The sequence below is a fragment of the Orbicella faveolata genome, unplaced genomic scaffold (genome assembly GCF_042242905.1).
Source record: "Orbicella faveolata isolate gen_17 unplaced genomic scaffold, um_ofav_v1 contig_34, whole genome shotgun sequence".
In the NCBI taxonomy this organism is placed as follows: domain Eukaryota; kingdom Metazoa; phylum Cnidaria; class Anthozoa; order Scleractinia; family Merulinidae; genus Orbicella; species Orbicella faveolata.
The window spans coordinates 13,940,430-13,965,465 of NW_028301563.1; the positions used below are offsets into that span (position 1 = coordinate 13,940,430).

At 40.5% G+C, this 25,036-nt stretch overlaps 1 protein-coding gene across 2 annotated transcripts; it reads left to right on the top strand.

Annotated features, from left to right (window-relative positions):
- The first annotated feature begins 2,474 nt into the window (after positions 1 to 2,474).
- LOC149104919 (uncharacterized) lies at positions 2,475 to 23,164 on the top strand. Of its 2 annotated transcripts, XM_089271439.1 has the most exons (10): positions 2,476 to 2,720; positions 4,377 to 4,473; positions 11,211 to 11,678; positions 12,292 to 12,722; positions 13,794 to 14,559; positions 15,087 to 15,198; positions 16,425 to 16,674; positions 17,364 to 18,155; positions 19,955 to 21,185; positions 21,879 to 23,164. In XM_089271439.1, the coding sequence occupies exons 2-10, from the start codon at positions 4,419 to 4,421 to the stop codon at positions 21,881 to 21,883; spliced, it is 4,110 nt and encodes a 1,369-aa protein (XP_089127565.1). In that variant the 5' UTR covers positions 2,476 to 2,720; positions 4,377 to 4,418; the 3' UTR covers positions 21,884 to 23,164. The 2 variants fall into 2 exon arrangements, with proteins under 2 accessions (XP_089127564.1, XP_089127565.1); XM_089271438.1 differs by lacking the exon at positions 21,879 to 23,164 and having other exon boundaries at positions 2,475 to 2,720; positions 19,955 to 21,367.
- Positions 23,165 to 25,036: the final 1,872 nt, after the last annotated feature.

Sequence of the window (25,036 nt, forward strand, 5' to 3'; positions counted from 1 at the left end):
CTCAAAAAACTAAATACCACTCTAACATGAAAAAAAGTCTAGAGATGGAAATGAGCCGATTCAAAACTATCATATAATGCGCACTTTCTGACAATAAGCAAACAGGTGTAAAACAAAACAAAACAAAACAAAAAATAATTGTCAATAAGGGCCAGATTGTGTCAGATCGAATTGTGTTCGTAAAACTACCGGAAGTGAAAATGCGCTCCTGTTTACTTTAGCTAGTGTTACACTTGCAGGAGTAACTGCAGAATACCCTGCCACATCGAGCCCTTCACTGAAAATGGGTGACTACGGGTATGCGCAATTTATTTGTAACATGAATAAATTATATACTTCAGTTTGAATTAATGAGTTTCTGCGTACTGCGTAGCCGGCTACGAAGAATTAAGTGACAGGACATTCTGCCGTGAAGTCCGCTTAAATTGCACTTGTTTGGTTGGGTAGTAGATTTCCTCGCACTCTAAAACAAGTGACACGAGGCTGCCCAAAGGGCGTTTGATTTTCAGTCGTTCAGTGTCAGGCATGAGTAAACGCTAAGTCAGCTCCCAATCAGGATATGCGCAAAAGTGAAGTCTATATTACCTTTCGAGGTTTTTTCTAAACAACTAGACGCTCTAAGAGCGTTTACTCGGGCTTCGTACCACAGTATCAAATCGTACCATACGAAAATGCGTATTGGACATGACAAAAGCAAATTAAAGAATCAGGATATTTTAGCACAAGAGTTCCGCTTAGGTATTTACTATTCAAGTTGCTTCGTTGAGTGTCCTCCTCATCCTATCGCAAGTTGTGAGTTTAAACCATTTTGGTTCAAGAATGAAGCGCAGCTGTCTACGCATTGATTGGGAAGTTGTTTGCAAAGAATTTTCGAGGTCTTTTTACAATTTATGGCGATTACTTTGCTCATGCTAGCAGAAATTGTACGAAGTTTGTTTGCTGGTCGTGGCGATCCGGGTAAATTGTGTAGCTGGACATCTTTGCCGTGTTGGGATCTTAAACCCTTTTCAAGAGTCATATCTCCTTTGGAGAACGAATAATCCGTTTCGAGAGAGCCAAAACGAATCATGATAAACTCCTTCGCGAAAACAACAGTCCTGTGACTTGGCTCAAATTGCATTGCACATAATTTGCATAAACTTTCAAGTTGTGTATTTTGCCCAGGGTATTTTGCGGATAACTTCCGAGAATTTGCGAGCCTTAACGCAGTTTATGAAGAAATATTCAAGCTACATATTTTTATTGAATCAAGGCAGGAGTATTTTTAAAAAGGACTCTCATTTAGAAAGGAAGATGCGGCATTCTGTTTTGCTATTTATTTTGGTTTCATGCTCGTCTAGTTCATGTCACGCAACATGATTTTCTTTTGCAGTCAGACAAAGTTTTTCTTAAAGAATTGGCGATTGCTAAGACTGCTAAATATGTTTGAACTACTGGTGAAATAACTGGCTAAACTAACGTCAATGCAGATTTTCCTTAGGACTTGGCAAGAACATTGGTTCGTCAATAATCCTGCACAATTCCCCGCACAATCGAAGGTTTAATTCTCCCGCAAAATGTGCCTCTAAATTCACACGTTATTTTTTTTTCTTGCACCCTACTAGAAAGCCAACTAACTTGGAGGTAAGATATTTAATTCAAGTTACCGGAAGTCTTATCTTTACAACTTTGGAGATCGATATATTTTGCGCGGTGCAAGAAACAAGTCGCATGTTTTTAATGAGCTACGAGTCCAAAAACGTTTTCCTGTTTAGCTCGTTTTATTGCAATATGATTTGCTTTACTGCAATGTTCTAAATAATAACAGCAGTAGCCACGTACCGTCATTGACTACCTATTTTTTGCCAGTGTTTCGTAGATTGAACTCATACCGCAATCGGCTCAGTTGTTATTTCACGAGAACGTTTCGAGCGTGAACTTTGCTTACCTGGCTGGTTTTCAAGCAATATAATTCGTGGACCGACCCTTTCTGAAAACGATCGACATCTTTGTATGTGAAATGAATGTTTAAGGCGCGATTCTTGCCAAAACTTTCTTCGCAAAACACCGCATTCTGTCACGAAGAACGAGCAATCTCGCCTTTCTCGTCCCCAGTTTCCATGGTCTACGGATGGAACGCCTGGGACCATGACCCCCCTTTTGGCGACCAAAACGCTAGCAATTAAGACTCGGGCTTTCCTACGGAAGCCCGAGTAATTATGACATTTTTAGTAAATCGTTTATTAACCAAGTTTGCTTGGTACCATACTAGGAAAATATCGGTCTTTCTTTTTTTGGTATGGACCTCACATCGCTCGGTCTGTACTGTCGCGATCTTGAGCCGATATTCCTTCAGTATATCTTCCGAGCTCGACTAATGAGATATTCTGACCCCACCATATTTTATATAACGAGTTGAATTAATATTGACTTATTAGATCTTTTCCACTTTAATTTAACTGTTTCTAGATGACAGTTGGTATAGGGAAGTTTATCTCGATCATGACAGAGCAGTGCACCTTGTAATAATAGACTCTTATGGCATTGGAAGATTTGGCGATACTGTTGGCGTGTTCAGTGCGGATGCTGTTATTATTGTGTATGACATAACACAGCAAGATTCACTTCGAATTGCAAGGGAATGCCTTGACGAATGTCGGAGGAAGTTCAGTCCAAATATTTTCAAAGCACTTGCAGGAAACAAAGCAGATCTTGTTAGCGAGAGGAAGGTGACGTTTGAGGTAACTTGTGTTTGTAGCCATAGCTTTACGTCAGGTGTAAAATCTGCAGTTATATTATCAAATCCAATTCTGTCACACCGTAGGGATACAAGTTCCTGAGGAAATCCGTTATATTAATTTGCACATACATTGCATTACATCGGTGTGATTTTTACTCTAATAAGTTTGCTAGCTAATCGGTATCAAGTTCCATTACAGGATATCTACCTGCGATCTGCCACGGCAAATATAGACAGAGAGTTCTCATTTTCATCACGCACCTCTTGGTCTTCCACACAGTAAACTCTATGACTTGCTAGACGTTGCTCAGAGTTTTATTTTGCTCGCTTCCAGTTATCTATGAGGCACCGTTTGTAAATTTTTCATTTATTTTACTTTTCGGTCGTTTTTCGATTGATCTCAGTGTTTATCCGTTGGTTTTTTTTTCAGTTAGTGTTGGTTTTTTTTTTTTTATCATAATTCACTACTGACCGTCCCTTTTCACACAAAAAAGGTTTTACTACAATTGGTTATTTGTTAAAACCCAACGTACAACATTTGGTTATTTCATAAAACGATTCATCTATGTATTGGTTTGTCATAAAAACCATTCTTATATGGTTTTGTTTTTTTGATAAAACCAATGTTACGTTATTTAGTTATTTGATAAAACCAGTCTTGCGTTATTTGGTTATTTGTCAGAACCAGTTTTGTGTTGCTTATATTAATTATTAGATAACACCATTGTGGCGTTACTGAGGTCGTTACTCGGATATTTATTTGACGAATTAAACCATTATTTCGTTTCAGTGTTGAAACTTTTACCATCGTATCCTCTGAACCTTTTTTTTGGGCATCTTACAACTAAAAACCCTTTGGCCTGTCCTTTTTACGTTTTGAACGATGTTAACGCTATTATTTCAAATAGCCAAATTCAATTTTATGAAATTGGTTATTTGAAATAACCTTAGTGTCAACTCGATGGGCTCAAATGTCGCCCAGCAGTATTGTAACATGAAGAAGGCACTTAGTGTTTGCGTAGAGTTTGATCTCCGCGGTTGAGTAAACATGGCGTACGGATCAGGTCAGAATGCGAGGTTGTGTACAGCCGTTACAAGAGCAATTAGAGAAGCCATATCTGTTTAAGAACTGATACACCATCATCAGGGAAGAGTTTTTTTCTTATAATCTATTGATCGTTATTCAATTAGCAAAGGACAGCATTTTCGGCGTGGGGCAGCATTTTCAAGGCCGAGGTCACAGATTTTCACCATACGGACCGACTGTAAGCCGTTAAATAACTTATTTATTTTTCCTTATCTTGTAAAGTGGAAGACAAAAGTTTAAGATCGTGGGTAGAGATTTAGAAAAATCCTGACCGCGCTGAAAACCAATCAGATTGCAGGATTCGTTACCGTGCACTCTTGTGGAAGAAAAAAAAAAAAACGAAAAAACTATTTGTGAATGGGTGGTCAGTAATGAATAATCATAAATAAACCAAGTTATCACGAAAATATAAACGACCAAAAGTAGAATAAATAATTGATCATTACAAACGGCGCCCTATGGTTATCTGTGTACAGTGTACCTGTGTAAATCCAGTTCCCCTGCTAGGCTACTGAAACTACAGGTTCAGATCATTGAACAGGGTTTTGTTGCTTGAATTTGATTGTGTAGGATGGTCAGTCTTTTGCACATGACAATGATGTGGATCTATTTATGGAAGTGTCAGCATTAACCGGTGAAAATGCGGAAAAGTTGTTCTTAACAGTAGGTGAGTTAAAAACCGATCTGTTTTTGTTTTACTAAATTTTTGATAACTTCTGTTGACTTTCATCATAGCTACAATGTTAAAAGGTTCGTTACTGCTTGTGTTACAAAGCTGTGTGCTGTCGTTTTTAATTTGAATTAGAGATGCGTGAGCGCGAGGGAACATTTTACCCTCGTTAACGTCATCGTTGCCCTAACTCCTACATGTAACTCCTCTTGCGGTATTTGGTCACACCTCGTTCGAAGACCCGGGCATCTATCTGTTGTTTATCCCTGGACTCAGTATGTTGTTTAATTGCTGATTCGCTGTTGCTCGCATGTTTTGCTCCTTACGAGCTCCACGAGCGCTTACAAGTCACCTTCACCTTCACCTGTCCCCTGGCGCCAAGTTGGCGCATAGGGCCTCCACATGTGCCCTCCATCGATTCCTGTGTTGCGCTGCAGTGCGCACCTCTCTCCAGGACTGCCACCCTGCTTTGGACCTCTCCTTTTCTACTGTGCGCCGCCAGGTTGTTTTTGGCCGGCCTCTCCTTCTTTTTCCCTCTGGGGTCCATGTCAGGGCTGTAACACAGTCATTGTCAGGTTGTTGTCTGAGGATGTGTCCAATGAATCGCCATCTCCTTCTTACCTCTTCACTCAACCTCTCCGCGTTAGCCCTTTCCAGTAGCTCTCTATTACTAATCCTATCTTGCCATTTAATCTTCATTATCCTTCTCAGGCATCAGTTCTGAAACACATCGATTTTCTTAGCATCACCTTCGTTCATTTTCCATGTTTCGCAACCATACATGAGAACTGGTTTGGCCAATGTTTTGTGTAGCCTGATCTTCGTCTTCCTCGACACACTGCTGGAATTCCATACTCGATTCAGCTTCACAAACGCTCCCCTCGCTTTCCCTAGCCTAGCCTTGATGTCTTCTTCTCCGCCCCCTTGTTTACATACTGTGGCTCCTAGATAGATAAACTTCTCTACATCTTCCAACGCCAGACCATTCACTGTGATGGCTTCATTATTCCTTGCATTGACTCTCATGACTGTGCACTTCCTGACATTTACCCGAAGGCCTGTCCTTTCTGCATTTTCTACCAGCCTGTTTGTTTTCAACTGCACGTGCCTTTGTGTTGAGGAAATTAAAGCTACATCGTCAGCAAAGTCGAGGTCCTCAAGTTTTGATGTAAATTTCCACCTCAGCCCGGTTCCCTCCTCTTTCACAGTATGCCTCATTACCCAGTCTATAATGAGCAGGAAGAGAAAGCCAGACATTGTACATCCCTGCTTGACACCAGTCGTTAGTTCAAACCATTCTGAGGTTGCTTCTTCCTCGACAACAGCACATTCAAAGCCATCGTACAGCGCTTTAACTATGTTGATGATCTTCTGTGGGATACCATACTGATTCATTATCATCCATAAGCCATTTCTGTGCACTGAGTCAAACGCCTTCTCGAAATCTACGAAATTGATATAGAGAGTTGCCTGCCATTCATTCACTTGCTCTAATAATAATAATAATAATAATAATAATAATAATAATAATAATAATAATAATAATAATAATAACAATAATAATAAATAAATATTTATATAGCGCCTATCCATGCCTGCTCTAGGCGCTGTACAATTCGCCAAAATGATCTGTACTAATCTTAATAATTGAAAATGTGCATTTAAGAAAGTAATAGAAAGTAAAAGTCGCTAAGAATAATAAGTTTTCTTAAAAAGATGAGTTTTGAGTTTAGATTTAAAAGAACTTAGATTGTCACATGAGCGGATAGAAACAGGTAGACTGTTCCAGAGTTCAGGAGCGGAAACAGCAAAAGCTCGAGAACCATATGTCTTCAGGTGAAAATTCGTGGGGTTAAGAAGTAATAAGTGTGATGATCGGAGGATTCTGGAAGGTTGGTAGTGCGCTACTAGATCTTGAATGTAGACAGGAAATTGTTGATGAAGAGCCTTAAAGGTAAGTAACATAATCTTGAATTTAATGCGTTCAGAAATAGGAAGCCAGTGTAATTCTTTCAGTATTGGAGTGATGTGGTCGTACTTTCGGGAACAGTAAGATAAGATAAGTCGGGCAGCGGCGTTCTGAACAGACTGGAGCTTTTTTAAAGCACACTTCGGTACATTGTACAAAAGAGAGTTGCAGTGGTCGAGTTTGGAAGACACAAAAGCATGGACCAGGATCTCGGTGGTTTTCGTAGAAGATAATATATTGCATAAGATGAAAATTTGCTCCGTAGTTCCTCTACCAGATCTAAAGCCAGCCTGTTCCTTACGGGGCCTGCGGTCAATCCCCAGGCGAATGCGATCAATTACAATTCTTCCGAATATCTTGCTAACAACTGGTAGGAGAGTCACTCCCCGCCAGTTCTTACACTCCCTTAAGTTCCCTTTCTTCGGTATCTTAATAATGAGTCCCCTCTTCCATTTACGTGGGACCTTTTCCAGACTCCAAATCGTGTCTATAAGTTCTTTCACTCTGTCGGTTGTAAATTCAAGGTCTGCCTTCAGTAGTTCTGCTGTTATCATATCTTCACCAGGGGCTTTACCATTCTTAAGACTCTTTATTGCCCTTCTTATCTCAACTTTGCTCACAGGTCTCGTGTCTATGTCAGCTATGTCCTGCTGTTCGCAATCTTCTTCGTTGATCGGGTAGGCTGGCTCCTCCCTATTGAGTATCTCCATGAAATGCTCTCTCCACCGCTTCCTTCTATCCTCATCGCTGGTTAAGGCGTTACCATTTCTGTCGTTGACAACTGTGCTCTGCCTTGGTTTGTCGTTGCAGATCGTTTTAGTTAAGTTCTAAAGAGTCTTCATGTGTTGCATATTCGCTGCTTCCTCTGCGCTTACAAGTACTCTCCATAATCTAGGCGAAGAAACAGTAATAGCACCTCACTTTGTATACGATCCCTAGATCGTTGGTTGGTCCTTGGGCGTTTTATGAGGTAATGTTCTTAGCGGTCTATAAGATAGTCAAATGTGAAATTTTTGGAGGACGCAACCCGAACGATTAGATGCACCCTCAACATAAGGAAGCACCGCAAACCCCAGTGGCCTCCCCTGTGACGGTCTGGCTTTGTTTTATTGTTGAGACACTTCCTTAATAGCTTGATATTTGGTACCTTGCATACGGGTGGAGAGCCTGGAGGAGAGTCTGGAGGAGGCAGCGTGGCCTAGTCTTTAGGGCGCTGGATTTGTAATCCGTAGGTCCCGAATTCAAATCTCCTTCCTGCCACTAGATGGATTTGTGTTTGGTGGTCCCAGATTCAACTCCTCCACGCTTTGTAAATAGCCAACTGCTCAGTCTCCTGCCAGTTTGGATTTTTAACATGTTTCTGTTCAATTTACAATATTTGTTTACTCATTTCAGTGTCGTTAATTAGCACAGTAGTGCTAAAGACTTTTACACTGTAATAAAGTGATTTACTTTATTAATTTGAATCGACCAATCAGGATTCAGCAGGGCCGGGTAAAACTATTGTCGATGTCAATGTTTGTTAACAGGAAAGACATTGAAGTCGGGAAACTTTTCTCACTAGAGACAGCGTTGAATATTAACATAAAGAAAACTATAACTTCGAAAGCCACAGCAGATTGTAAAAAGTGAAAAATATGCAAAATTTTGTGTCTCCAAGCTTTTAATTTGGCGCCGAAAATCAGCTTCCCCGGGCGTGTCCGGCGACTCGCTCTTAACTCGCCGAGTGTCGCCAGATAGCATATTAGTTGTGCTATTTTGAGCAAAATATGTTGCTCCTCGTCAAATTAAGGTATCAGTATACCCCAAACAACCATCATTCGTTTGCGCCGCTTTACGGTCGGACATTTGACGAAAACTCCAGTAAAGTATATATTTTCTGAAAGTTTAAGAATTGTAGATTACGAAAGTATATTTATTAAGATAATATATAAAAAAATATATAGCGAATATAGCGCTCTATTTCCCAAAGTACAGAGGTTCACTAATCAAGTTCGTTTCCGATCGGGTTTGAGCGAGAGGACAGGATTAACATCGCTATGTCTTCTTGACACCTTTCTTTAAAAAACGGAGTCGAGAATTTTTTTTTGTCGGGTTTGTTTTTGACACGCAGTTAAACTTTGAAATTTGATAAAACATGCATTCTCTTCACTAAAATAGTCATAACTTTTGAAAGAAGCGAAAACTAAAAATTTCCCGACACCTGTTTTTTTTTTTTTGCCTGGTTATCGGACAACATTCTCTCCAAATTTCAGCGAAAAACCTTAAAAACTCGCTAAAAACGAACTCAAAAGGTGTTCTTCACTCGCTGAATTTTTTTTTTTTTTGAGATACGAAGGAAAATATACTTGAAGGCGTTCTTGCGGTGCAATGAGATAATTACACAAAAGGTGTGAAAATAATGACGCCTTGATCAATAAAGTGAAGGCTCATTTTACTTTGCCAATGGAGTTGGTATCAATTACAAAGCGGGTTCAAATGTGGGTAACCCAAAAACACTGACCCCGGTCCGCGGATCCCCGCTACGGACTGGGTCCGCTAACTACCCTACGGACCGGTCCACGGACTACCCCTACGGACCCCCTCTACCGACCACCCCAAAATAGTGTAAAAATAATAAATATAGATTTCACTTATGGGTTGTCTAATAGATTCATCGTGTCGGCGAAATTTCGAGTGTTAAACTGTGCAAATGTAAGAGACTTGGGTTTTAACACCCCCGTTCCCACCCCCCCCCCCTCCCCCCCCCAAAAAAATGCCTAAAAGCTGTTTTCAGTGTAAGGAGATGCCGATGGCAAAAAGAACGAAAGTTGTAACCTTCCATTCGTGGCTCAATCTGGCTATGTAAGATGTGTTTCTGAGTTTTTTAAGCTTGTTTGTATCTGTAATTCCACTGAGCAGATTGTGAAGCCTGGAACGAGTTCACGAACCCACGGGGGAATGGGCTAAACAAAATGGCAGAGGGGAAAGAGCACAAATTTCGAGGCTTCCCAGAGGTTTTCTTGAGGTTACCCGGAGGCTTCCCGGTCTTTCATATACTGAATGGCCACACCGAAGGAAATGGCAATGTGTATTGATATAACTTGCGCCCGAGCCTGAACCCAAGTCTGTTATATTTGCACAATGTAACGTTTGAAATTTCGCCGACACGATTTTGTTTCTATTCTATTTTGGGGGTGGTCCTTAGAGGGGGTCAGTAGGGGTAGTACGTGGACTGGTCCATAGGTAGTCCGCGGACCCGGACCATAGTGAGGATCCGCGGACCGGGGGCCAGTGTTTTCGGGTTACCCCTTTAAATGTTGCCTCCGGCGGGATATATCCTTTGCAAGATCTGAATTCCACCGCTCGTGTACCCAGGTTAGTAAGAAAATATTTTTCGGTTCTGTTTCTTCTTTTCGATCTGTAAAACGCATTTGCTTGGAGATGCCGTAGGCAATGAAAGAGCGCACTCGTAAACAACATAAAGGAAACCCACGAGATTTCGATTGAGTTGAGATGCTACCGTGACCTCTTCGGACGGCGCCAAGGAAGTAATGCTTAGAGAATGTCAAATATCTTCCTCGTCCAGTGCAAGAAACTGCTCCTGCTCGTAGCAGGAACCTTTGTCGCTGGCCAGCTAAATCATCGGTCCAATTCTGATCGATTGTTTTGGAAACATTTCTGCCCCGGCATTTTGCTATGTAGTAATTTCTTCGCACTTGCAAATGGACAAGTGAAGACATCGACGACATATTTAAGCTCAAATCAACAATCTACAAACGGAGAACACTCAGAACAGCTCGTCGACTACCAAACACAAATGTAGGCAATCGTACTGCGCGGCAATCTGTCACGCAACTTTTTATGTACTTCTCGTGACAACCCGTTGACAGCTATCAGTTAGAGGTAATGCAAAGAAGGGTTTTTCGTTCATAACTGCTTAGAGTCAATCTTTTTTCATATAATTTTTTTTTAAATGAAAGATCGCAATAAGATTTATCGGAAAAAGCGAAAAACAATTTTTTTGAAAAATGGTCAATTTTGGAGTATACTGGTACCTTAAACTTAAGGTTCTCGAGTGAAGTTTGAGAAGAGGCCAAAGCAACTTTGCCATTCTCTCTATTTTTGTTAACTCCGAAGAAAAAGACTATTTTAAGGGCAGCTTGTTTTTGACTGCTGCTCGTAATGCGGGCGTAGCCACTGTATGCAAGGTATGTCACTAGCCAAATTATAAAATTTCAGTACAGCCTAACCTGTGACTTTTAAAGTTGTACCACCCTTGACTTATGTCTGTGCTCCAGCTCTTTTGTGAGTTGGCCAAAAGTGTAGTGTTAAACGCATCCTTATCCTGCGTCCTTAACCTCAACAGAGTTTTTTAAGACTGCCTTGCTCGTACCATTTCTCCATTTCCTTCAGATATTCTTTGGATTGATGGTGAAGAGTCATTGTTGTTAGGCCCTGATGTGAAAAGTATTGTGAAGTCTGATACTTGTCCTGGGTCGCTGAAATACACATAGGCAATGAAGTGTTCCATATCTTTCAGTTGGCGAACACCACATTGCTGTTGCGGCACAATTGCTTTTGATATTCTGCTGCTTAAGGTTAAACCGCTGACATGGTGTCCTCGTGTCCAGTAAGGATTTAAATAGTACTGAGCCACAATTGACAACGCATGTTTCGGTTTTGCAGTTTTGATACTGCACATCAGAGACAGCTGATTCCTAAATTGACAGAAGGAGGCTTTATCTAACACAACTAAATGAGGAATTATTTTTATTGTTTGTAGCGGAACTGTTGGAGTTACCGGAGACGATTCGTAAAGGTATCAAGGCTTTAAATCTGGAAGGGAAGAGATTGTTTAGGATTCCAAGGACTGTGACAGAAATGTGGGAGGTGGAAGTACTTAACCTTTCACACAATGAGCTCGCAAAGTTGCCAAGCACAATCAGCATGTCAAACCTTACAAAGCTGAATTTGAACCACAATAAGCTAACACAGTTTCCTGAAGTTGTTGTCAAGCTGATCAAGCTGACGCACTTGTTTTTGAATGACAATGAACTCTCAACACTACCGGCAAATATGAAAAATCTGGAAAAACTAGAAGAGCTGGAATTGAGGAACAACAATATAGAAAAAATCTATGAAGATATCGTTGAGTTACACCATCTTAAAAGGCTGTCCGTGGCAGGTAACCCCTTGAGGTTTGAAGAAATTGAAAGTCTTATTACACAAGGAATGTTATTAGACATTGCAGGTTAGCATAGAAGCTGGCCGGTTACGTTATGCCATGCCGTGGTGTATCATTATCTAGCTATGTAACTGACTTGACTGCATCCCTCTTAACCGTGTTGGTAATGGGCCAATTCTAATAAACTTTGCCGCCGAACCTTAAGGGACTAAAGCAAAAGAAACTGTTTATTCGTACCTCAACCTCAATGTTGTTTCTTTGGTTGTAGTCTCCTAAGCCTTAAAGCCATGTTAGAATTTTATAATCTATGCTTATGGTCCATTTATTACATGTATTTAGTGTATTCTAATGTGGATGCGAATAAGATACGCAGTTATGATCGCAGGTTGCGCTTAAATGTTACTTTGAGGTCACTGGCGAACCTCTGTGATTGAAGTATACCACAATAACCAATTTTACTTCGTTAATAGCTGTTATTGCAGTTATCACTGACAGTTATCGGCGGCTTGACACACAAACGAGGCGAAAGGGTCAATCATTGACCCTTTCGCCTCGTTAGCATACCTTTTAAAACAAAAGAATATTTTACCGCAGATTCAACAGCAATAACAACTATTCCCTTACAAACAGCGTTGGCAATCAGAAAAATCGCTGCATTTTCTTACAATTACACCCATAGTTCCAGGAGAAATACAAGCGCAGGGAGATGTTGCAAAGCTGCTCTATGAAAAGGCTTTGAAGGATGGTTCTGTGAATGTTTATCGTGGTAGAGTTTTTTTGGTTGGTCAGGATCGTGCTGGCAAAACAAGTCTGAAGAAGTCTCTCTTAGGTTTGCCATTTAACCCTAAAGAACAGAGCACTGAGGGAATCGAAGTTGATCCTTCAGTCTGCGAGATTAAAGTCGATCAAGTAAAAAACTGGATTTCCACTAGCGAGAATAAGCCAAGTTTGGCGGAATTTTGTGATGACATATCAAGAATATTAGCTGAAAAACATTATCACTGTATAGTCAATGAAGTAAAGGAAGAGTCGGCAGTGGAATCAGATCTAGAACTGACAGGAGAAGAATCAACAATGGAGGTGGGCACAGACAGCTCGGAAATAAATCAGGTTTGTACGTTGAAGTCTGGGGCGACTCTAGTTTAAAAGTGAATGATATGGTCGATGTTAATTGAAAACGACACCAAAAGCGACCATATATAATCTCTTTTGGTGGCTGAAAGTCATTAGTACGTACATGTAAGAGGTCGAGGAGTGACGAGTGTAAAACAATGCTGAGTAACACTGACAGGCCAAGAGTAACGTCCCAGACCATAGGCGTACGAACTGGGGGGGGGGGGGGGGGAGGGGGGAGGCGAGGGGGCTTAAGCCCCCCCCCCCCTTCCCCCAGCTACGGAAACTATGTGATTTTTCGGGCAAAACGCTAAATTGTTCGGGCAACGACACTTGAGAGAAAACATTACAAAATAATGCTGTTGGCGTAATTTCCAAAACTCTTAAATAAAGTTTATAGTTAGTTACTTTAAATTTTTTTAGAACTTTCCCTTTTAATAAGTTTTAGATGTTACTCGGATTGAGACTGTTGATAGACTGAGTATGCAAGCTTTCAATATAACTATTTTTGGAATTATAGCAGTTTCATTAGTTGTGGGAACTGTGAACGTTTTTGATTTTCATGCAATTTGAGTTCGTTTGCATCCCGACTTAAACAATCAAGTATTCGGGCATTGCGTAGATTTTTCGGGCAAGAAGGTCACCGCCACCCCAAGTCCGAAGGTGCCCGTAGACCTATGCCCCAGACATAGGACTAATAGCTACTTCCTGTTTGACTATTTCCGACTTACTTTGATTCCTCACCCAGGCAACTTAGCACTGTTGAACTGTTGTATGGCGCCATAGGATGAGACTCGTAAGAGCATAAAATTGGGCATTTTTGAAAAATAGGATTACGGTACATAAAAAAGCAGCTAGAATACATAATATTTAAGCTTTGACTGAATTGTAATCAGATTAGATAGATAAGGTTGACTCATTTATTATGCAAAGTGAGTCCTTGTGGGGAAAAATGTGACAGTTCTTTTTCAGTACTCCTACACTATTTCTCAGATATAATTATAGATACTGGAATAAGCAGGTCCTAATGAATCGAAAATACTTCCTCTTTTAAAATTTCCATTTTAGGTTCCTGAAAATGTTGGCAATCTCAAGAACTCAACCATTTCCCCGCCAGAGAGTGAAATGGGAGTGAAAACTGTAACAAAGAATGCCGTTGATGACCTTCCAGATGACAGCAGTGTAAGTTCAAGTAAAAATTCAACATTAATGATGGATGCAACCTCGCCTCCAGATGACGTCACAAAACATGCGTATCTGCGGTTGAAGAAGATGCTTAAAGGCGTGCATGGTGACGCTGAAAATGCTGATGGCAAGAGAGAAACCATAGTTACTGTAGATTTGTGGGATTTTGCCGGACAGCACCTGTATTACGCTTCTCACCCTGTGTTCCTGTCATCACGAGCAGTGTATGTCCTGGTGCACAACCTCAGCAAGGCACTAGACGCCCCAGCCCAGCCCTGTGTTCGACAAGGAACACATGATAAATTTTTGGAAAACCCAAACAATGAAACAAATCTGGAGAATCTGCTGTCATGGCTTGTAACAATCCACAGTATCAGACCAACAGGAGAGGAAATGATTGGCGACTCAGGCGGCAAGCTGCCCCATCTCCGACCTCCAGTGTTCATTGTTGGCACTCATGCTGATAAACCATTCGAGGATATCGAGGTTACGACATCAAAACTACAGCGGGGTATATCTGGTAAGGAATACGAAAAGCATGTTATCCGACCATTCTTCAGCATTGACAACACGCTGGGCGATAAGTCATTGGTGCGCAAGATGAAGAATTTGTTTGTCAAGCCTGCGCAAAGGCGTAAACGAAAAGCAGGTAAACGATTTTGTTGTGCTGGATCACTGATTAAAATAAAACATTTCAGCTTACAATGAACCGACACTTTATATATGACTATTAGCTAACTCAGGTTTAAGTCTGCATTTGGTTTATTCATGAAATCCATCAGTAAAGCAAATTGGTAAAACCGAGGATCTCTTCAAATACTGGCCATGCCTTTCTTAGAATTGACGTTGTTTTGTGTGGAGGGAGCAGTTTGAATATGTATTGCGGTAAAGATAGTTCTTGAAAGATTTACATTGTTTACATCCTCTGCCAAAGATACCTCAGAAGGTTTATTTTTGTTTTGGTTTAAGGGAACATTAATTTTAGAGTATGTTTGTTTAATAATATCTTTCCTGAGCCATGTTCTCGAATTGTAACAGAAGTAGCACAAATCAGCAAACGTGTGTAGAGAAGAGACAGTTAATAAGAGCTCATCTGTAACAACTGCCATTCACCTAGGACTTGACGATTAACTTCGTTTGGATCCTTTACAGCTTGTTGCCATTTGTAATTTACAGGGCGAGGATGTGACACTGATGTTGCTAGTGACGATGGGATTCATGCTCTTCGGACCAAAATCATGGATGTTTTGAGGAAGGAGCCATACATGGGAGAGAAGATACCAGTCAAGTAAAGTGATATCGCAAGAGAAAGAGATCTTCACATCTTTGCGATAACAATAGTTGCACAAGAGGCCTGTAAAAAGGATTCAGTTGCTATGGTCTCCCATTGAGACCTTTTTGGGTTTCTTTGCAACTAAATTGGTCTTTCATTTATACCCTTTCGTACACTTCATAGTTGTACACATCGGTAGTGTAGTAAATTTAGGGTCTGTCTGTCTGCAGTCATTTTATCACATCAACACAACTAGTGCTTCCATTTTCCCTCAATCTTTTCATTACTTTGTACTGACCGTATTTTCTCGATTAAACTCTATGGCGTTCATTTCAAACTTGGCCTTGTACGTAGACCCGGCATTTAGTTTTCACTGCATGTTTTTGGTCTTGAGTTTATTAGCAAAGGTTTTTGTTTATCATTTTGGACAGCCATATATTTAACCATTAGAGCTTAACCTAATGCTACACCTCAAATAAATGCTGGAAGGGCTTATTTACAACTCTGTCTTAGAGAACCAACATTTGATATAAAAAATATGATACTATCCTTGGAAAGAGAGTTTGGAACGTATATACTTTATTTGTAACTGCATTCATTGAAAGATCGAGGAGAGTATTTAGGCTATATAAGTGGAGAGAAGCAAGAAAATACTCTCCAATGAATTTAGTAAAAAAGAAATGCGTCTTCTTATCGAGAAACTAGGATTTCTGACGAGCCATGTCTTACATTTGATTAAACTTAAAATTTCTATGAAGTATTACATGGGGATTTTTCATGTACTTTCTTTCGAATTTTACAGGGAAAATATCCGTAAAAATCTCTCGATGGGAATTTTCCATTCATATGTCATCTTGATAACATATAGCATTTCCCAAGATTTTTTCTGTGAAATTTTCCTATTGGAACTATCAATTATCCCTCTCATGAAATTTTCGAAGCCCATGTTTTGGAATGTCATCGGTTAGGAGATTTCAATACAGCATACACTTTATCACCAAACTATAAAAACTCTTGGTTACAAAAAAAAAAAAGGAGACAAAATAAGGGGAAAATGAAAAATATGAATAAATAAGTAAACGGCGGGAGCAAATCACTAAATCACTAAATACCTAGGACTAAAGTAAATTAGTAAATTAGCAACAATGTTTAACTTTGTTTTTAAAAATTTTAAGGGGGAGATGTTTAATACATGAATACTTTTCGAAGCTAATTAGTTATTTTGTTTGATTGTTCTTTAGGTGGTTCAACTTCGAAAAGGTCGTTGAAGCTTTGGTAGCTGAGAATGTGTATCACATGAATGTGGAACAACTTCAAACGTATGCCAAAGAAGTGTGCTTTATCGAGGATGAAGACCAGTTCTACGCCATGCTACATTTTTATCATGACCTCGGAATGATTGTAAAGCACCGCAGCACAGTCATACTGAAGGCGCAATGGTTAATTGAGCTATTCAAGATGCTGATTACCATACCACCCTTCAACAAAGCGGTACGAAGACGTTATGCTTAGCGCTTAAAAAGCCTATCTTCTATACGAAACGCCTAACGTATTCCCCAAGCAAACTCTTGGTCATATGGACCTACGTAGATTTTTATTGGGGACAGTTTTTAAATGAGATCTATTCCTCTGGGCGAAGGCAAGCGCATTAGCGGTGTCAGTTACTAAAGTAGCTATTTACCATAGATTAAAACTACGTTCAAATAAAGTCTCAAACTAATAGCTTAAAATTTGGTAAAACCAAAAAGCTGTCGGGATAGTTAAATTTAGCAAGATTAAGGAAGATTGTGAAAGACGGACTTGTAAAATGCGGGCTGAAGTCTTAAGATACATCATACCTCAGTGACAAAACTCTTTAGGAGAGGCGTTTTCTGTTTCTTTTCTCTTTTACCGATGGAAGTGAACATACATGAGACAAATTAAAGAACGCAAGATCCAGCAGGGTTAGACTGAAAAATAATCCCTTAGCATTGTAGTATAATTCTGGCCTCGCATGAGTTTCTCCATAGGTCAGTGGTTACAGCACTCAGCTGATATATGGGAGGTAATGGGTTCAAATCCCGTCGGGGACTCAGATTTTCTCTTGTCACATGTTCGGGACATGTTGAACGTTGTTTTCACAAATCTCCTTTGCTTCGGCAAAAAATAATTAAACGTAAGTGTGTTTTGTTTGTTGGTAGGATCCCGTAGAATCTAAGTGCTGGCTGGAGGTAGAGACAAGCGGTGTCCTGAGCATGGAACTTGTCGATCATGTCTTTTCCAAATTCATTCAGCAAGGCCTTGTCAAGGAAGACATCTTAGACATGATGGAGCGATTTGGTTTGATCGCCAAGTTCTCAGCTTCGCCAAGTAATGTGAAGTACTTTGTACCCGCTCAGCTTAAGTCGCCACCTGAAGACCTTGGTAAGCTGGAGCCATCGCCCACCGATCCTTGCCCGTTGTATCTTCATTTTGTGGATGGTTTTGTTCCGCATGGATTCTTCTCTCAGTTTGTTTCAAGATCGATATCTTGGTGTTCCAAGATTGGATCCGTACAACCCCCAAACCTGTACCGAGATGGAGCTTGGTTTGTTGTTGGTCGGCAAATAATACATGATATGATTCTGATTTGCAAAAAGAAGTTCATCAAGATTTCCCTCAAGCAAAGAGCTGAAGAGGAAGCAGTTCCAGTTTCGACATCGCCAGAAACAGCAAGAAGTGTGCGGTCGTTTGTGGAAGACACTTTACAAGATTTGTTGAAGCAGTTTCAGTACCTTGGTAATCTGCGGTACGAGTTCTGTGTTGCATGCCCCTACTGTCTGCAGGGACGTCAAGTTTGTGCAAACCACAGCCAAACCTTGTGCACACACGAAGATTGTTTGCACCTCCTTGAAATAAAACAAGGAGGACGTTTGATCTGCATGAAAAGCGTCAGTGGCAAAGTACTCACAGTTCGTGGTTTGGAAAAGTGGTACCCACAAAGAACAAGCCAGGTATGATTTATGAATAAGAAGCAATGTATTTCACAAGTAATAACACCAGTGGTTGACATCGTAGGTAAGCATGAGTGTTACAAATTAAACGCAAAAGGTATTATCTACCTATTCAGGTATTATTAAAAACTGGATCGTTGGATAATTCAATTTGAGAGTTTTTATTGGCTTCGCCATCATGAGTTATAAGCTATTATACCATGCTCTACAAATACGGTAAGCGTACGCGTGATTTTTTGGGTGTTTTTTATTTTACTTAAGCTTTCTATATTTTGGTGGCGTTTCTAATAAATCAATTATTCCACGCGCGCTTGCTGGATATGGGACGATTATAGCCAACTTGGCGCTACGCGCCTCGTCGCTAATACGCTGATTTAGCAAGAGAACGGGAACGTAACTTTACCACGTCGTGCGCAGTACAAATACCCAAACACAGTCAAATTAGAACAGAATCCAGGTTATTTCGCGCGACCTGCAGTCGTCATCTGACGTTCCCGTCGTGTTCCTAAATCAGCCTAATATCTCATATCCAACGCGCGTTCGTGGAATAATTGTTTAAGGACGGTGCCTACTTTTCTTAGTGCGCACACGTTCTGCGCATCACGCAAGCCATAGTTTAGCTCCACGCGCGCGTTGGGGCTGACATCGACGCAATCAACTACGCTATCACGTACACGCCTAAAATGAAAGCAAAATTTTCCTGCTCTGACCAAGTCTAGTTTGATGAACCTGTACTTAAACCAGGAACACCAGAATAGCAGCATATCGCTAACCACTAAGTGTTTACGTCTTCCAGCGGAAAACCTAGCTGTTATCTGTCGAAAATTATACTGAAATTCAACTGTAAACATGTACCTGCAGATGGCGTAGTGCGCGTTCAAAACAAGTGCGAGATACGCAAATGTCTTACTTACTGAGGAGGTGACAGGAAGAAAATGTAACGGGGACCGTAAAAGTTTTCAAAACACTTGAAAAAACGCGTGGTTACCCTTTCATTTTATGTTGTAAAATGGAAGTGGCAAGTCTGTTCAACACGTGATTAGTTTCTGGTTGTGAGCAAAAGGTATTTAGACTGTATTTTAGCTGAACCAGAGGGAGGCTGTCAGACACGCTAAAAGCGCTTTTGCAACGATTTTGTTATTAAAAACATATCAAAAATGTTTTTTTGTTACCATTTGCCATGTAGTTTAGAGATTTTTTTAAATGTGTTTGCTTTTCTGTATGTAAAGGCGAATTCTATGGAAATCTGTGAAGAAGTATCCTTTCGTTCTTTTTTCAGGAAAATGCTGATGTCAGCATTTTTGTTGAGATTCAAGGCTAATTATCTCGAAAAAAAAATGCGTGGCTACCCCAATTTTTCTTTGTGGTTTCCAATAGCCCTTGCAAAGATCTACTTTTTCTGCGTGGTCTTAACCTGGCGCAAAAACCTTTGCTATGAGTGGGCACCGTCCTTAATAGTCGTCAACATTACTTGCCATTAGCGCAGCATTCGAAAGGAAGAATGTGACAGTTATTCAAACAGCTATAGATCTGTTAAGACCGCCATCAACGGTCATAGGATTTCCCTGTCTTCTTCACATCTGGCAAGCTACGGATAAAACCATCGGTGAAAACTTCGCAGTTAACTTTTACCTTGTGTTCGCTTTGGTTTTCGTGACGCGCAGCCCAGTAAACCAAGTTGAAAAAAAAGTGATGCATACTTACATTGCAAGATAAGTGCATTTCATGTCCGCTTACAATATATACCGAGACAATTGGCTACGATAAATTTTTGTTAAGACGTTTTCATTTTCTTGCAGGATTTATGTCTTTCCTCTGTGGCCGGAACATCTCAGGGCGAGCCAGCACAAGATAATCCAGGGACGTCCGAGAGAGTTTTAAAAGTAACTCTCTTAGGCAGTGAGTGGAGGTCGAAAAAAGGAGGCTTGTCAACCGTAAACAGAAAGCTTGCCTTCCAGCTGGCAGAACACACGGCAGTAGAAGTCACTCTATTGGTCCCGCCGTCAGCCTGCTCTGAGGAAGAAAGGATAGACGCTAAGAGCCACAACATTGCCATTAGAGAAGCAGAGAGACTCGTGGGCTACGACTCCCTTGAATGTTTGATTGTCCCACCAGAAGACCTTGCCATTGACTTCGTTCTGGGTCATGGAGCGAAGCTTGGTAAACAAGTCCAGGTCATTAAAAAATCCCACAGTTGTAAGTGGGTCCAGGTAGTGCATACTGCACCTGAAGAACTGGGAATGTATAAGAACTATTCAAAGGCGATTTCCAAAGGTGAAGAGAAGCACAGAACAGAGGTAGACTTGTGCAAGTTAGCAAATCTTGTTGTAGCTGTTGGACCCAAGTTGAAGGACGCCTACACTGCTTACCTGGGATCTTGCAAAGAACACCAAGATGTCATTCAGCTGACTCCTGGTATTTTCAGAGAATTTTCAGTCCCAAGGAAAACCACTGAGGAGAGCAAGAACTTTAGGGTGCTGACCTTTGGCCGCGGTGATCAAGAAGACTTCAGTCTGAAAGGATATGACATTGCTGCTAAAGCAATAGTTGAACTGAAGGATAACTCATACCGTTTGATATTTGTGGGCGCACCAGATGGAAAAGAGGAGGACGTCGCGGACAACTTGCTGCACTGTGGAATCTCTAAAGATCAACTGGTCGTCAGGAAATTTGTGCAAAGCAAGGAGAGATTGAAGGAGTTGTTTTGCGAGGTCGACCTTGCTATCATGCCGTCCAGGACGGAGGGTTTTGGACTGACTGCGCTGGAAGCCTTGTCTGCTGGTCTTCCCATTCTTGTAAGTGGAAACTCGGGTTTTGGAGATGCACTGCGTTCGTTACCATTAGGCAAGCCATTTGTGGTGGAGTCAGCCGAGCCTAAAGAGTGGGCCAAGGCAATCACAGCCGTCCGCCTGAAAGACCGAGCAGAGCGGCTGCAAGAGATTCAAAGACTGCGAACAAGTTACGAAGATACTTTCAGCTGGGAGAAGCAGTGCGAAGCTCTTGTTCAAAAAATGTGGCGAATAGTTCATGGTAAGACTTTCAATGGTGGCGTAGTTTGCTCTTAAGGTCCAATATCAATTCATTTTACACAAGACATTTAAGGGTAATCGCATGTAGAGGTTAACCGGAAATAATTTACACCACTCCTGGAAAGAAGTTATAAATTTCATACGTGGGAGAAGTCTTGTCGTGGAAAGGACATTTATGTGGAAGATGTGAGGCGCTTAGTTTTCCGGCGCCAATGTGCGTAAACGTTTATCAGAGGAACGAAAACAAGTCCAATGTACTTTCTCTATATACGAAGACGATTATTTTAATTGTCATCAGAAAATACAAACATAAACAACAGTTATCCACTGGATAGTGATTTAAACGGTGGATAGCGTTATCTGCCCATTGATCAACTGGCCCCTGTTATCAACATTTTTCATAGTTTTTCTTGAACTGGAAGCAAAGTTCAACGATCGAGGGATAACACTCGTTTTACAAGCAAATCCCTGAATCAACGATTTGGTGCCAATCCTATGTGAATAGTAGCGCTTCTGATGGCTAGTATCTTTTTCCTTATTATTGTTAAGAAGTTTTGGTTTGGTTTGGACTGTCAACAAGTTATTCGTCTCAATGAAATCTTTCTTTATGTACACTCGTCAGTGGCAAAGCTATCTTGTCAGTGACATTTTCTACCACTCGTTTATTTGTTACATACACTGTCCTCTCTCACAGGTTAACAAGGCTAGACCGCTTCACTGTGGCGATACATGACTCAAGAAACTCCTGAGGAAACAATGAAATGTTGCAACTTCTTAAAACTGAAGGAAAGACTGCATTTGAAGAACTTCATGTTATTTTAACATGTACATTGTGTAGCACAGGTATTATACAACTAGGAAACAAGTTTAAAAGCGTATCTTCTAACATCAACGTCAGTTGAAGCCCGCCTCAAGACCACTCCGTCAGTGCGATCAACTCATTATTACGGGCACTTTTTTTGACCAGAAGAAAATGCTTAGTCAGTCATTTTCCTGTAATTTTCTTCAAAGAATCTCTTGAATTCGACCACAATATTATGATGTAGTTGTAGTGATAGTAACGGGATTCCACTGTATAACCTCTTGGAATGCTGAGATGTTATCTTTCAGAAGTAGCTTAAAGTTTTACGTTTCCCAGTTTTTTAATTTGACAAATAGTCCGTTTTAGCTTCCAGTGCTACACAAAGTCCTTGCAAAACATTCCAAAAGACGGGCGCTTTGATAATATATTTTTCACGCAAAGTATTAATACTTTTCAGTTTGAGAATTTATTGTATAGTGTAGCTGTCGCTGAGAATTTAAGTTTACACTCAGTGCTTCGGAAAGGTCGAACATTTTCATAAAAGACCCACATGTGACAATGTAAAAGGCAATTATGTTACTCCAAATGAGAAACAAAATATAATTAGTTTTTGAAAAGAAATTTTGAAACAGTATGGTACGTATTTTATATCTTCAAAAAGTTAACCTGTAAATATGTCCTAAAACTTAGCCTATTTAATTTTTGTAGGAGTCTCCAATTAACTCTGTAGTACAAGTAAAACTTGAGCAGGAACGTGTCTAAGTACATTGATCGAAAGACTGATCAATTCATTTAATGATCGTCAAGGTCGCCCAGGACCTTTACCCATGAATAAATTTATATGATTTTTATAAACCGAAACTCTGGAAAAGGTGTCGCCTTTTAAACATTTTTTGTAAAATTGTCTGAAACAGTTTTAGAATTTAAATTTGCTAAGAATTAACAGGAATATTCACGGATGACTGTTATCTTCCGGGCACATCGCGTGTTACCGTGATACTTAAAGCTACTAAGGCTGATTTATGTAAAATGTGATTTTTGTGCTTCGAACTTTCAGCTCCAGGAGTTTAGTGAATTGAATTGGTTTATAGTATAGATTCACGTGACAAAGTAAAAAGTAGATCATGGGCACTCCAAGATTGCCTAGAGAAACAATAAATATTAAAGAGAAACGTTCAGTTATGTTTTAGTGATAACGGGCTGAGTATAGAAAGGTGACGAGAAGCACTAGTGCGCTGGACTCGGATCGAGCGGTCCTGGTTCGAGCCCTGCTTGGGGTCATTGTGTTTTTCCAGGGCAAGACTCTTCACTCTCACGAGGCCTCTCTTCGCTCAGGTGTATAAATGGTTACCGGTAAATTGTTAAGACCTGAATCCTGTTATACCTGAGTCGGCGTTTTATGCCCAGTCCGTAATGTTTAGTCCGCGTTTTATACCTAAGTTCATGTTTTATACCCAGTCCGTAGTTCGTAGTCTGCAGTCCGCAGTCTGGAGTCCGCAGTCCGCAGTCCGCAGTCCGCAGTCAGCAGTCAGCAGTCAGCAGTCCCCAGAGCGTGTTTTATACTGACCGTGTAAATCGACGCCAATCATGTTTGTTCCGTCGGTATGCGAGACGACGCGCTTTTATTACCAAAACTAGGGCAATTATTTTGTTTACGAACACGACTTTGAATCGCCTTGGCTTTGGGGTAACAGCTTCAGGGCATTTTCACTTCCGAAACAATGAAACGGAGGACATGTTTATGTATCAAAGCAATCCTGTGGAAGTTGAAAGTTTTCTTCTGTTTAAACACTTTTGTCGCGCGTTGGGTTTATGTTACACATTTTGTGCACAGAAATCTAGGCGAGAGACTGAAACTACACATTTCCTCCTTTGATTTATTCAGCAGAAAGCAGCGTTGGTTTTTGTCGAAGAGAAGAGGGTACACAACACGCAGCCAAACTGCATCTTTCTGTTCGTACGTAAAGTCGTACACATTTCGTGAAGACTTTGTCTGCAAGGTTTGTAAATGCCATTAACACTGACTTCGAACTTTAAATAAATAACTTATCCGCTGCAGTCTTCAATAAGCTGCCTCGAAAAGTCTTACACATTTCGTGAAGACATGTCTGCAAGGTTTTCAAATGCCATTAACACTGACTTCGAACTTAAAAATAACCAACTTCAGTATCCACTACAATCTACAATAAGCTGCCTCGACACTCGAAAGTACACAATATTGCGCAACATTCGAAAGAAAGTACATGGATGAACAAAGAGATGACGTCATTTGCCCTGAAAAACTTTTTTTTTGAGTGGGGGGTGGGGGCCAAATTAGTGTCCCCAGATAGGTGCATACACAGATCTCGAATTTTCATGCATTACGCGATTAGAACTGCGTTCTGTCGAACGCAACAAGTGATTTTCCGAATTAAAAGTTCATGAATGATCTGTATTTCGTGTTAGCTTATGTCGTCTTGATTTGTTTTGCATTGACAGACATTCTTTGTTTCTGAGTTGAAAAACGAAGTACATTTATATATTCAATCCTTAACGCACGATCTTGAAGCAATACTCAATTTTCCTTTATGATATAAAAGCAATATTCAATATTTATTGTTTCGCTTCAACACCCAGAACTAAAACTAGCGTGGCTTTCTTTTCTGAAACGAAAAATTACGTTACTTCCTCAGGCCCCATTTATATGGTCTCGGATACCCGAGACAACCCTCTTCCTGGCAGAGGTAACTTTTAGCTCATTTCTTTGCAAAATTCAACCAACCGTTTACAAGAGGATGGACGAGTTGTCTCGTCTCGGCAGGTAGGGTAGCCCTGACAAGCGGGACAACTTTTCTTCATATAAACGCTTTGACTCGCCTAACCGGGACAACTCCTGGCGTGGCGAGTGTCAGGTAATGCCTAGATTTAGGATTTAAAGCAGAAATTCGTATCAAAGAAGTGAAAATTAACTCGGCAAAACCCACTGTGATCGAATGACCGAGGGAAACTCAAAGAAAGAGGGATATTTGCACATTTAATTGTTCAATAAGCGTTATGAATAATCATGCGGG